At 52.0% G+C, this 13325-nt stretch overlaps 1 protein-coding gene across 1 annotated transcript; it reads right to left on the bottom strand.

Annotated features, from left to right (window-relative positions):
- Positions 1-6432: 6432 nt before the first annotated feature.
- Arl4d (ADP ribosylation factor like GTPase 4D) lies at positions 6433-8439 on the bottom strand. Its single transcript, XM_021642733.2, has 2 exons — positions 8345-8439; positions 6433-7694 (listed from the first exon to the last, which is right to left on the bottom strand). The coding sequence occupies exon 2, from the start codon at positions 7584-7586 to the stop codon at positions 6981-6983; it is 606 nt and encodes a 201-aa protein (XP_021498408.1). The 5' UTR covers positions 7587-7694; positions 8345-8439; the 3' UTR covers positions 6433-6980.
- Between the last annotated feature and the right edge of the window lie 4886 nt (positions 8440-13325).

Genomic DNA, 13325 nt, shown 5'->3' on the forward strand with positions numbered 1-13325 from the left:
AGTCAGGACAGGAACTCAAGCAGGGCAGGAACCTGGAGGCAGGAGCCGATGCAGAGTCGTGGAGCGCTCCTCACTGGCATCCTCCCTGTGGCTTGCTCCGCCTGCTTTCTTATGGAACCCAGGACCACCAGCCCAGGGATAGCGCCGCCCACAGTGGGCTGGGCTCCACCCCCTCAGTCACTAATTAAGACAATGCCCCACAGGCTTGCTAACAGCCAGATCTCGTGGAGGCATTTTTATCAATCAGGGTTCCCTCCTCTCTGGTGACTACAGCTTTCGTCAAATTGGTGCAAAACTATCCAGCACACTGCCCGAGACCCTCATTGATCGATTTTTATGTAGGATGAGGAGAGGTCACAGTTGGTGCCAAGGTCATCTTACCCTTCAGCAAAACAGAACAGGAAGCTGAGGCAGGAGGACCCAGCTTTAGAGACCAAGCCTCCTTCTCTAAAACAAAATCTGAGTTTTCGCCACCTTCGGCTACGTAGCGAGACCCTGTCTCAAAATACAAGACGAAAACAAATAAAATCCCAAACATTAAAAAAAAAAAAAAATGCTGGAAAGCCACGCAGTAGCGGGGCGTGCCTTTAATTCCAGCACTTGGGAGGCAGAAGCAGGCGGACCTCTGTGAATTCGAGGCCAGCCTGGTCTACAGAATGAGCTCCAGCACAGCCAAGGCTACCCAGAGAAACCCTTTCTCGAAAAACAATAACAGCAAATGCTGGAAATAGTGTCTAAGAGATGGCTCTGAGGTTAAGACCCAGTACTACTCTTCCGGAGGACAAGAGTTCAGGTCCCGCGTTCAGGTCCCAGGATCCACACAAGGAGACTCACAACCTCTAAGGGACCTCCAGGGGATCTGGCGCCTTCTTCTGGCCTTTGGGCAGCTTCACTTAAGTGCATATACCTACGCAGAGGCGCGTGCAGGCACACACGCACAGTTAATAAGGGTAAAATTCGGCTGTTGGTTCGTTCTGGAGCTGAATCTCAACAGCGGATCGCGTAACTTGTGTTCAGCCCCCACACGAGCTGGGCGAGGGAGACCAGACACCCTGCTTTCAACACACTCCAACAACAGCTGTAACCTCCACCCTCCTCCAGGGTTCTTTCCACCAGATTAACCAGGAAGGGCACTCAGGGTACCAAGGAGATAAGCCTCCTTCTGCCTCCCCACCGCGCCCTCCCCCACTCCACCGGAGCAGAGAGGAGATGGTATGCCAGGATTAACCAAGAGGTCTGAGTGAACCGAAGCGGTCAGGCCCCGACAACCCACAGTGCTCTGAGAATCAGAGCCACCGGGAGTCCTTGCGCTATTGGCGGGGAAACCCCTCTATAAGGCTCAAGCAGGGGTCACGAGGTGGGTTGGGGAGCTAAAACTTCCTCTTCCCTCTTTAGGGCTTCCCTTCTCGCTCAGTTCCGAGCAGGCATATCTGTCTCAGCCTCCCTCCCTGAGCTAAGTCCCCTCCACTCCAGGATTTATTTCAGGACTTGCTTCGCCTACTTTGTCTGACGTTTCTGACAAGCTGGGTGCTAGGGAGCCTTTCACCATCTGCCAGCCTCCGCCACCAGCCAGGCAGCCGGCAGTGGTGGCGAGCCTGAGCTCGTTCTCCACCCAGTTGAATCCTCCTCTACCCAGTTACTGATTAAGTACCTTCGCTCTCTAAAGCAAAGGCACTCAGTATGGAGAGGCCCGGAGGTCAGCAGCTGCTGGGCGAGGCTGAATATGCTTTAAACTTCTCTCCCTCAAACTCTGGCTAAGCCTTAAACATATATTACCCTCATCCTCAGCGCACCTTAAAACAAAACAAGCCATGTAGACCAGGCTAGCCTTGTATCCCTTCCTCTGCCTCCCAAATGTGGGACTAGCAGCATGTACTAACATGCCTGCCCACCTAACTGTAGGTCTGGTGTGGTGGCACATGCCTTTAATCCTGGCACTCTGGAGGCAGAGGGAGGCAGAGGCAGGGGTAGATCTGTGAGTTCAAGGCCAGCCTGATCTACAGAGGGAGTTCCAATACCCAGGGCTGTTACATGGAAAAAGCTTGCCTCAAAAAAAATGGGGATGGTGGTGGTAGGGATGGGGATGGGGATGGGGATGGGGATGATGATTGTTTTGTCTTTTGGGACAGAATCTCACTGCACAGCCTTAGCTGGCCTGGAACTCACTAAGCAGACCAGGTTGGCCTTGAACTCACAGGGATGCACACCTTTGGGACTAAAAGAGTGTGTCACCTCAACCAGCTCTACTATGATAAAAAGAAAAACTTTGTGTGTGCATGTGTGTGTCTGCCTGGGTATGTGTACGCACATGTATATGAGTATGTCCGGGCTCAAGTATCATTATGCAAGGAGGCCAGGAGTCAGAGAACAAGTTTCAGGGGTAAGTTCTTTCTCTGCATCATATTTGTGTGTGTGTGTGTGTGTGTGTGTGTGTGTTGGTGGATGTGTATGTGGGTGTGGGGGGTGTGGGTATCACACCCAGGTTGTTAGGCTGAGTGAGCTGCCTTGAACTTGTCCACATAATACCCTTCAACACCCCCAAGTAATTTTCCTCAAGCAGATAAAAAAAAAAAAATGCAAGGAGGTTTTTGGTTCATTCATATGGTGAATCCAATAATAAATTCATTAATAAAAACGATGATAAAGCACATCACGAAATTTCATGTAGTCATCATAAAGAGTGAGGAAAAATCATAGGTGTCAGCGATGAATCATGTCCAAGATATATAAATGAAAAAGGCAAATCTGAGCAGGACACCTTATGTAATCCTGTGTGTGGTGAGAGAGAGAGAGAGAGAGAGAGAGAGAGAGAGATCTTTATACCCATATGCAAATATACAGAAGAATATACAGAAGAATAGATTTAAAACTTGTTCACAGCTCCTAAGTTTAGATCAGGGTATTTCTCTACTTTTTGTTTGTTGGTTTGTTTTCCGAGACAGGGTTTCTCTGTGTAGCCCTGGCTGTCCTGAACTCAATTTGTAGACCAGGCTGGCCCAGAACTCAGATCTGCCTGCCTCTGACTCCCCAAGTGCTGGGATCACAGGCGTGCGTCATTGCCACCGGGCTCAGTAGAACATTTTGAAGATTTTTTTTTTCTTACTTTATGTCTGTGTGTGTGTGTGTGTGTGTGTGTGTGTGCTCATGAGTAACGGTTGCTAGAGGGAGTTTGACATGGAACCCTAGGCAGTCTTCCTGACTCAGCCTTGAACCACCCAACTACGCGCACCTGGACAAGTAAGACTTTTTTTTTAGGAAAAATATGTTTTTCTTCATGTTCCAACCAGGAAAGGAGGTCCTAAGAATTCATCCAGACTCCCAGCAGTGAGAGCCCCTGGCAATGTTCAACCCGCTGCTTCCAAGGAACTGTGCTTTGTCCGGGTGGGGGGCAGAGCGGGTCTAAGGATCGTTTGGGATATGGTGGGGTGTTTGGGGGATGTGCCTTATAGCCTCCTTTCTGACATTTTCCCCTTCTACTGCTCACTGGTCGCCCATTCAGAACAGGCCCCTGATAGAGAATAGGCCATTCTCTGCAATGAGGCCTGTCGGGTTAGTTTTGTTTTAAGACAAGGTGTCACTAGCCCTGGCTGGCCTCAAACTCACAGTGATCTGCCTGACTCTGACTCCCAAACGCCGGTACCAGGCCTGTGCCACCAAGCCCGGCCTTTCTGACACTGTGACACATGTTGTCATCTGCCAATTTCAAAGCTGGAGAACCACACGCCTGAGTTCCCAGAAGTTGCGCAAACAGCTGGTAATGTTTTCAATAAGTTGATGATTTTGTGTTGGGCTGGATTCAGAACTGCCCTTCCCCCATGGGCTGGGCTTTCCTGGGAGATGCCTGCCTTAAGACTCTAATGATACACTGGGTGAAAGGAGGGTGTGGACTTTCTGGCCAGATTTGAAACCAGAGCTCTGTTAGGTTAGGAGATAAGACCTTCCACTCCCCAGGAAGGGAGTGAAGGAAGAAGCGGAAAGCTGGGCCTTAATCTAATCAAGGAAAGGGAATCCGAGCGATGTGGGGAGAAGCGGGAGCCCAAAGCACAGGGATAACAACTTGTTCTCCTGGGAGCAGGATCTGAACGTACCCAGAAGGAGCCCTGTGCCCTTGGACAAATCCCTGCCCACTCTGATCCTTATCGGCTTTCCTCCTTCTCCTTGCCCACTTATGCTTGAGCGCATGCGCAGTTGAGAAGGACTCGCGAGTGCAGGGGAATGGAGCCCACTACCACCTCTGCCCAGAGAAGGAGAGGCTCCGGGAAGGAAAGGTGTGCAAGAAAACGCTGTCCCTGTGGATTCTGCATTCAGACTTGGGCAAAGAAAGAGGGTGAGCAGTGGGAGGGTGAGTCAGAAGGGAGCCCCGACTCTGGGCCTACAAGTCTCCCAAGTACCAGTCCCAGCCACCACTCCTGGCCCCAGGGACCCTCTCCTCTGAGAGAAAATTATACTCCCCAGGGAAACCAGGACGAAGGAAATACAACCTGCCTCCAGCCCTCACCCGCTCCATGCCTTGCCCCTTGGTCCTGTGTTCAAAACTCAGAATCCCTCAGGCAGGGCTGCAGAGTGGGAAATCCTGTCTCCCACTCTTTTCTGCAAGACAGGAAGGCAACCGCCTTTGCAGCTCCCCAGTCCTATGGATGGGTCAAGGCAGGATTGTTCCAAAGCTCCCAATGTTTCCCCCACCCCCAGCTACAGTGCAGAGTTTTACTAAGAATTCCCCAGGGCATCCCTCTCTCCACCACGCTGTGGCTGTCAAGGCAATTGGCCTTTCCATCTCTCACCTGCCACCCTTCCCCTCCTTCCTCTACCACTGCCAGCTGAACAGCCAAGCCCAAGGGTTTGGGGGCCTCCTATGGAACATGACCCCTGACCTGCTCAAAGGCTAAGGACATAACTGAGAAGAGTCAAGTAGGTAGGAAGGAAAAGCATTTTAATGGCATTTAGCTGACTCAGAATCAAGAGCTGACACCTCAGAAGCCATAGACACAGAGCGAGAGACAGAGAGCAGGGAGCAGGGAATACATCTCTTTACCTCTTTCCCCAAATCTGGAAAACTTAATCCCAGAGATGTGGAAAAGAAAAAGAAGAAACAAGAAGAAAATAAGGTCATTGAAGACTTCAGGACAAAAGCAGACTTGGGTGGGGAGAAAAGATCTCCCAGGACAAGCCTTCACCTGGCAATGTCCTTCCCAGCCTGGTACTTGTCCCTGAACTGCAGAACCCTGCTCCAAAGGACTGAGAGCCATCAGTCAGGTGTGTCAGAGAGGTCGGGTAGCACATACTTCTGGCAGAACCAGCCCAGCAGCTCTGTCAAGCTGTGTCCCTAGCACTGACGCATTCTGGGGCGCCCTTCCGGATCAGTGCACACTCACAGAGCTTCAAGGGAGTTGCAGGACAAATCTAGATGGCCCTGGAGTCAGCAGCAAGCTTCAGCTTTTGGAAGAGAAGTCTCCCCCAGAGAGCGCTGTTGAGAGTGAGGGACCCCTTTATCAGATCTCCCGGGGCACGATTGTCAAGCTGCTCTGAGGACCCCTTGTTTGCAAAGGCCGTGGGTGGGACTGGGGTTTTAGAAAGACTGTCTTTGGCTGCCTCAGGCCTCCCACCCAGATAGATTAGGAGAATCTTATTTTTCTATCAGACACAGCTGGCCTTCCTGCAGGGGGCGGGCCCCTGGAAGCCTCCGCAGGAACCTGGCAACGTGCACATGTTATCTTACCACTATTGTGCGTGCTGCTGGGTCTCTCGGGGTCACCCCAGACTGGTTGGGTTCTTGTTCTGGCTTCCACCCCCCAAAAAGGCTAGGACTGCAGGTGTACACCTCACAGGCCACTGTTTGCCCTGTTAACATCTGTAGATGGTGTTTTCCCCCCTTCTTGTCTCATAGGTTGGGAGTGGGGAGGATGATGACTTCTGTCCCCTCTGGGAAGACTCGCTGCTGTTCCCGAGGCTGAAAGGCTCAGGCTGAGTCACCAGGCCAACCCAGGTCTTCGCAGCGCCAGCAAGCTGCCAGAGAGCTGCAGTCAGCAGGACTGAGCTCTTGGAGGTGGCTTAAGGCCAGGAATTACTTTCCATTCTTGCCACCTCCGAAAGGGGAAAGAAATCAGGCAGAGTGATGGGGCCAAAATGACCCTTCAAGGTCTCGGGAACAGACAGACGGAAGGGCAGATCCTCTGCCACAGGCAGACCTAAGAGCAGCTGGTCTCGGGGCAGAAGCCAGAGGAAGTCAGAGAAGGCAGAAAGGAGACAAAGCCCCTAAACTAATAGCTTTGGGGGTTTTCAATGAACTCCAGGGTTTCTACCAGCCAACCCGAGTGCTTGTTTTGTTCATTCCGGATAAACATTCCCCTTCCCCTCTGATCCATGCAAATCCCAGACTCTCCACAGGGCTAGGACAAGTAAGGCAAGAAGCAGTTACCAGGTCAAAACAAGAGCTAGAATCATCCAACTTTAATAACTTACAGGCAAATGCTAAAAAACAGTAATACGGAGGACACACAAGGCTTATATATTAAAAAAAGGCTGGGGATCTACAAACATGAGCAGGATTCTTGGCACTTTCACAGACTCAGAAAAGGCTGTGACTTAGGAGAGCAGCTGAGGAGAGCCTCCCCAAGCAGCTGGGGAGAGGGAAGATGTTCCCCATTCATTCTCCAGACAACTTCCTGCACACCCTCCCCCTGAAAAGGTAAAAATATACATCCAAATAAAAAACGCTAGGGAAGGAAAAGGAGAACCAGGGTCGAGGTAGAGTCAGCATTTGTATTTGTCTCCGCCGTCTTGCAGCCTCTACCCTCTACAGGTGAAGGGCAGTAAAGACGCTCTGTCTCCCCTCCCCGTGTGGCACCGAAACAGGGGACCCCATGCTCCTTCGGTCCTTTGAAGTGGACAGGTCCAGCACCCAGGCTGGCTGAGAGGTCACAGGCCCTGCCTGTCTGTCGCGTGTACTGAGCCCTAGCAGGTAGGGTAGGGGCAGCGTGTGGTCACCGTCTCTTCTTGCTCGCCCGAGGTGCCTTCTTCCTCTTGAGGATCATCTCATACAGCCGCTCCAGTCCGGGCTGCAGACCCAGCCCGTCCACAGCGCTGCAGCCCTGCACGTGGGTGAGCGTGGCCGCTGCCAGCTCTCGGACTGCCAGCCTCTTCTCCACCTCGGCCGCACTCAGTGCCCCCGGCTGGTCCTGCTTGTTGGCCAGCACCAGCACGGGGACCCCCTGGTTGTCAGAGGCCTTACTGATGCGGTGTAGCTCCACTTTGGCTTCCTCTAACCTCTCGGCTTCCGTAGAGTCCACCACAAACACCAGTCCGTCTGTCCGGCGGGTGTAGGAGCGCCACAGCGGCCGAAGCTTCTCCTGACCCCCAACGTCCCACACTTGGAAAGTGATCCCACGGGACCCCCCCAAGGGCACTCGGATCTTCTCAGTGTTGAAGCCCTTGGTGGGAACGCTCTGGACAAACTCCTTGAACTTGAGGCGGTAAAGAAGGGAAGTCTTCCCCGCCGAGTCCAGCCCTATGACCACAACGTGCAGGGCCTGGAAGTGGGGCAAAAAGGATGAGGCAGTGGGTGCCATCTCAGTCAGGTGGTTCCCCATGGTGAGCTAGAGTGCAGGGGAGGATCAAGGAGCAGGTCTAGGGCTCCAGGCGGAGGAGGGGGCGGCGGCGGACCTTGAAATGGCAGGTAGCACAAAGTGGGTGCTTTCCTAAACAAGGAAAGGTCAAAAGAGAAAAAGAGAGAGAGAGAGAGAACGGTTTAGCATAAACACGAATTTGCAACTTTTGGATCCTTTCCACAAATCAGCGTCCCACTCTTCTAAATATTCCTTTTAGTAGAACGGTTTAGGTAAATTATTTTGTGCGTGTGTGTAAGCCACACGCAGGTTGTGAGTGGAAGTCAGGACAACTTGCAAGAGTATGTAGGTCTCAGGGATCAAATGCGAGTCCTCGTGCTTTAGGGTAGGCGATTTTGACCGCTGAGCCCTCCCCTTTTCTAAAAACCTAAAAGTACCTACAGGTGCAACAGAGGGTAAACATTCCCCCTTCCCCCAAGATCCCTGCAGTTCTCCTGCCCTAGGGCCAAAGAAACCCTCAGGGTGCGGGTCGCGCGGGCTAGATCCGAGGTAGGGTCGTCTCCCCGCGCCCCTCCCCGGGCTTCGGTGAAGGCAGACTGCTGGGATCTCCATTCCCTGGAGGAGAATCCTCGCAGGGAGGCGGCGGTCGGGCAGTGCGCCCGAAGGACGAGCCGCGAGGCGGGACCGGCCGGCCCCAGCGCCCCTGGAGTTCTCCAGCGGGCCTGTCCGCACCGGCCCCCCGAAGCCCAGCCAGCCTGCGCCGCCCGTGCGCCCGCCTTTACCTTCAGCCAGCCGCGCTCCGCGCCCGCGACGTCCACCCGGCGCGTCCGCCCGCCCGCCCACCCTCCGCGTCTCAGCCACGGCGGACTTTGCGGGGCCGCGGCGCAGGTTCCGCGTTTAAAAACCCTATCGTGACGTCACAAGGCGCGGGCCAATCGGCGCCGCCCGGGGGCGGAGCCCGGCCGGGACTCCCAGAGCCAGCCTCCGCAGCCCCCGGCCTCGCTCTCTCCGGAACCGCTTTATTTCATCTTTTCCTACCTTATTCCAGATTTTAGGAACAAGAGCCTGGGATTCATCACGAGTGGGAGGCGGGAAGGACCAGAGGGACAGGCGTGGCCGCGTGTGACGGGAGCAGGGAAAGAAATGTCTAATAACGGCGCCACCCCACCATCCCTTCCCCGCACACAGAGGGAGCCCCGGGCCCCTCCGGTGGTCTCCATCCACCTAAGGGGTCTGCTCGTAGAGATGCCGGCTTCGTTCGGTTTCCTCGTTCAGTCGTGCGCATTTAGGTAGCTTTCTTCGTCCAGTTTTCAAAACAAGGGTTTACCTGGAACCCCCATGCAGCTGATTTCATAGCACTAAGCGGGTTGCCGAGGCAGTCTCTCCTGTAGCCCGGACTGCCAACTAGTTTTGTAGCCAAGGATGACCCTGAACCGCCTACTCCAGCTCCCAAGTGTTGGGACTGCAGGCACACACCTTTTTTGAAAAATAATTTTTTGTTTTATGCACATTGGTGTTTTGCCTGCACGGATGTCTGTGTGAGGGTGTTGGATCCTGGAATTACAGACAGTTGTTGAGCTGCCGTGTGGATGCTGGGAATTGAACCCGGGTCCTCTGGAAGAGCAACCAGTGCTCTTGACCGCTGAGCCATCTCCCCAGCCCCTGTATGTGCACTATGGCTGGTGTCCACAATGTCTAGAAGAGAGAGAGTCAGATCTCCTGGAACACGGATGCTCTGAACTGAATTTGGGACCTCTGTAAGAGTAGCAGGTCACTGTAGCCATTGAGCCATCTCTCTAGCCACACTGTTTTTTGTTGTTTTTCGAGACAGAAACGGTTTCTCTGTGTATCCTTGGCTGTCCTGGAACACTTTGTAGACCAGGCTGGCCTTAAACTCACTGAGATCCTCCTGCCTCTGCCTCCCGAGTACTGGGATCAAAGGTGTGCACCACCACCAGCAGTCTCTAGCTGCTAATTTTATTGTTGCTTTTAAATTTTTATTTTTGATATGTTGTTTTTCTGAGGTGAGGATTGAACCCACGCCTTGCATTTGCCAGGCAAGCTCTCCACCACTGGGCTAAATTCCCAACCCCTAGATTTTATTTTTATTTATGTGCGTATGTGTTAATATATGCCACGTGTTTATAAGGATGTGTCGGATCCCCTGGAGCTGGAATTATAGTTAGTGGTGACTGCCTGACGTGGGTGCTGGGAACTGAACCTGGGTCCTCCGGAAGGTAGTAAATGCTCTTAATGAGCCATCGCTTCAACCATTTTGGGGGCTTTTGTTTGGCTGTTTCTGGTTTTTTGAGATAGGGTCTTTTTATATATCCCTCGATATCCAGGAACTTACTATGTAGACCAGGCTGGTCTCAAACGCAAAGATCTACCTGCCTCTGCCTTGCTACGGTTAAAGGCCTGGGCCACCATACCCAGGTGCTTTGTTTGTTCTTTGAGATGGGATCTCAGTATGTAGCCCAGGCTGGCCTGGACCCCCTGGCGATCTTCGGGCCTCAGCTTCCTGTATGCCTGTCTGCTGAGATTACTGGCCCCATCAGCACTGTTGATTCTCACAGTGACAGTTAGGAACATTGTATTTTACAGGTACAGAAAGCCCCAGAGGTTAAAGGATCTGTCTGTGACCACATATAGGTAGTGGGTAGCTGAGCAGGACCTGTCTGAATTCAGCGCCTGGACACCCACCACTTGGCTATAACCTCATGAGGAAGCCAAGGGGCTAGGTGGTCTTAGCAGAAATTCCTCCATCAAGGCTGCTCCAACAGCAAGAGCTCAAGGGCCTGCCTTGTTAAAACAAGACTTTAAAAGGCTGGGCACAGTGGTATAGGCCTAAACCCAGCACTCCATACAGACAGCGGGATCTCTTGAGTTCATAGGCCAGCCTGGTCTACACAGTAAGCTCCAGGAGCGCCAACATTACACAGTAAAGCTCTGTCTAAAAAAACACAATAAAATAGACTTTAAAAGACGAAGTTCAGAGCTGGAGAGATGGCTCAGGGGTTACGAGCACTGCCTGCTCTTATGGAGGACCCGGGTTCAATTCTCAGCACCCACACGGCAGTTTGCAACTGTCTGTAACTCCAGTTCCAGGGATCAGACACTCTCACAGACACACACAGGCCAAACACCAATACAAATAAAAGTAAATTATTTAAAAAAAAAAAGAAGAAGAAGAAGTTCAACCGGGCATAACCCCAGCCTGTAATCCCAGGTACTCTGGAGGCTGAGGCAGGAGGATGGTCAAGTCAGAGCCTCTCTAGGCTATACAGTAAGTCCAAGTCCAGAAAGGGCAAATTAACATGATCCTATTTCAAAATATTGACAACCCAGGCTTGACAATGGCAGAGCTTTGGCCTAGCGTGCACAGACTCTGGGTTCTATCCCCAAACAGATAAAATAAAGCTCTTGTTGACCTCACACTGAGCCTCCGCACAGGCCAGAGTTCTAGGGCGACAAGACCCCTGGAGCCTCAAGGTCTTCCTCCATCACGAGTGACAGGCAGTGGCAGCTCAGGAAGACACACGCTGAGTTTTTACAAATCACCAAGCACGGACACCAGACGTGCGTGAGGTTTCAGAGGACGGAAAGACCGAGGTTTCCGGAAATGCAGGGCTTGGGGGTGGGGGCGGAGGGGGGGGGCATCACACTTAGGAGCTGCACTTCCAGCTGCTCTGAAGAGGAGGAGATGTCACAAAGGGCAATGTGACCAAAAGGACACCGGGATCACCCTTGGGAAAAGCTGTGTGTAAAGAGGATTGGGAAGTGTCTGCCAGACTGTCACAGCCCAGCCCTTTCCTGCCCCGCCTCCTCCAGCAAGTGCTGATAAAGACCCTTCCACAGCTCTAACACCAGCCATCGCCTCCTTGTCCCCTCCCTACCACAAAGGTAGCCACCTGGCTTGCCTGGCAGTTCAGGGAGCCTCCAAATTCCTAGCAATCTTCAGAAATTAGCCCGGGAACGGAGACCTTAGAAAGTAACTGTTTTCACTCTCCAAAATGGGGAGTCTCCAAAATGGGACGGACGGGAATGTAGCTAAGGCCCAGAGACAGAAATGAGCATTGAGGAAACCCATGAGGTAGGCCAAGGGCATTAGGGAACACCACGATACAGAGAGGATTTCTATGGCAAACCCCAGTCTAGGAGCTTAACACACTTTTTTCTTTTCTTTTTGGCTTTTCCAGACAGGGTTTCTCTGTCTGACCCTGGTTGTCCTGGCACTCATTCTGTAGACCAGTCTGGCCTCTAACTCAAGAGATCTGCCTTTTTTTTTTTTAAATATCCATAACTGGGTCAGGCACAGTGGTACAGTCCCCTGATCCCAGCACTGGGAGGTAACAAGTTCCAGGATAGCCCAGTCCACCCGGGGAATTTCAGGACAGCCAATGCTACGCAGTCAAGATTCTTTCAAAACCCCAAAATCAAAGAGTTGCGTGTGGTGGTCTACACCCCCAATCTCAGCACCTGAGAGATAGAGGGAGGCAGGAGGATCAGTTCTTTAATTAAGGTTCTTTTTGCTGCTACATACTAAGCTTGAGATCAACCTGGGCTACAGAAAACCTGTGTCCAAACACACACACAAACAAACAGAAAACACTCATAACATAATGGACTCTGAAGCAGAAGAGAGAGGGGAATTAGGCAGTAGGAATAGATACCTTGTCAATTATCTCTAAGATTTTAAGTTTAATCACCAGCATGTTTTAAAAACAAGCAAAAATACAACATACCAAGATTGGGATGAGTTTTGCCTACTAGGAACTGTACAAACAACCCAGGCTTTGAACAAAGGTTATAATGACTGTGAAACTGGAAATACGCATGTCGTCAGGTGTCCTGCCAACTTTCTAACAACCCTTTCCCTCACAGGATTCACACCCGAGATGGAAACTGTCACCTATCTGATAAAGGAAATGGAACTGGCATCCTTTATCTTTCATGTTTGCAGGGAAGGTGTGGATGGACAAATGGGAAGGAGGAGGCGAGGTCTGGGAGAAAATAAAGATTTTGTTTCTGTGGTTGTTTGTTTTTGTTTGGGGGTGACGGGATTTCTCAGGGGCACCTTTTAAAGAAGGGACTTTTTTTAGAAACAGTTTTTAAGTGACTGGCAACTAGATAAGCGTCCCGGGCAGCAGGACAGATGAGCTTGCAGTCATGGCTTACTTCCCTTTCTGGCTTCCCACTTGGGTCAGGGTCCAGCTGTTTGGTCAGGACTTTGAACCCTGCAGGGTGGAAGCTCACTCCTCTTAGCGGAAGCTACACTGAGCGCAGCTCTGTGTCATGGCAGCCCCTCTGCCAGGAAGTCTTCCAAGGAGATGGAGGAGAGGTCCTGGTCATGGAGCCAAGGCTTTCTCCTTGTGTATGAGGTTAGCAGTCTTGGGGGGGGGGGGTGTCCCTGAGCCCTCAGGGCTCCTGTGAGTATGGATGGGCCAAGACTGGATGTGAAATTCTTCATTTCACAGGATCAGGAGTTCAGAGTTATAGTTCAAAGTCATCTTTAGTTGCAGACTAGGTTTGAAGCCAACATGGGCCACATGAGGCCTAGACAACCTGAGCTCCAACCATAAAACCCACATCAAGGTGGGAGGAAAGGGGGCTGGAGAGATGGCTCAGAGGTTAAAGAGCACCGGCTGCCCTTTCAAAGGTCCTGAGTTCAATTCCCAGCAACCATATGGTGGCTCACAACCACCTATATAGTGAGATCTGGTGCCCTCTTCTGGCATGTGGGTACACATGCAGGCAGAACAC

The sequence above is a fragment of the Meriones unguiculatus genome, chromosome 7 (genome assembly GCF_030254825.1).
Source record: "Meriones unguiculatus strain TT.TT164.6M chromosome 7, Bangor_MerUng_6.1, whole genome shotgun sequence".
NCBI lineage: Eukaryota > Metazoa > Chordata > Mammalia > Rodentia > Muridae > Meriones > Meriones unguiculatus.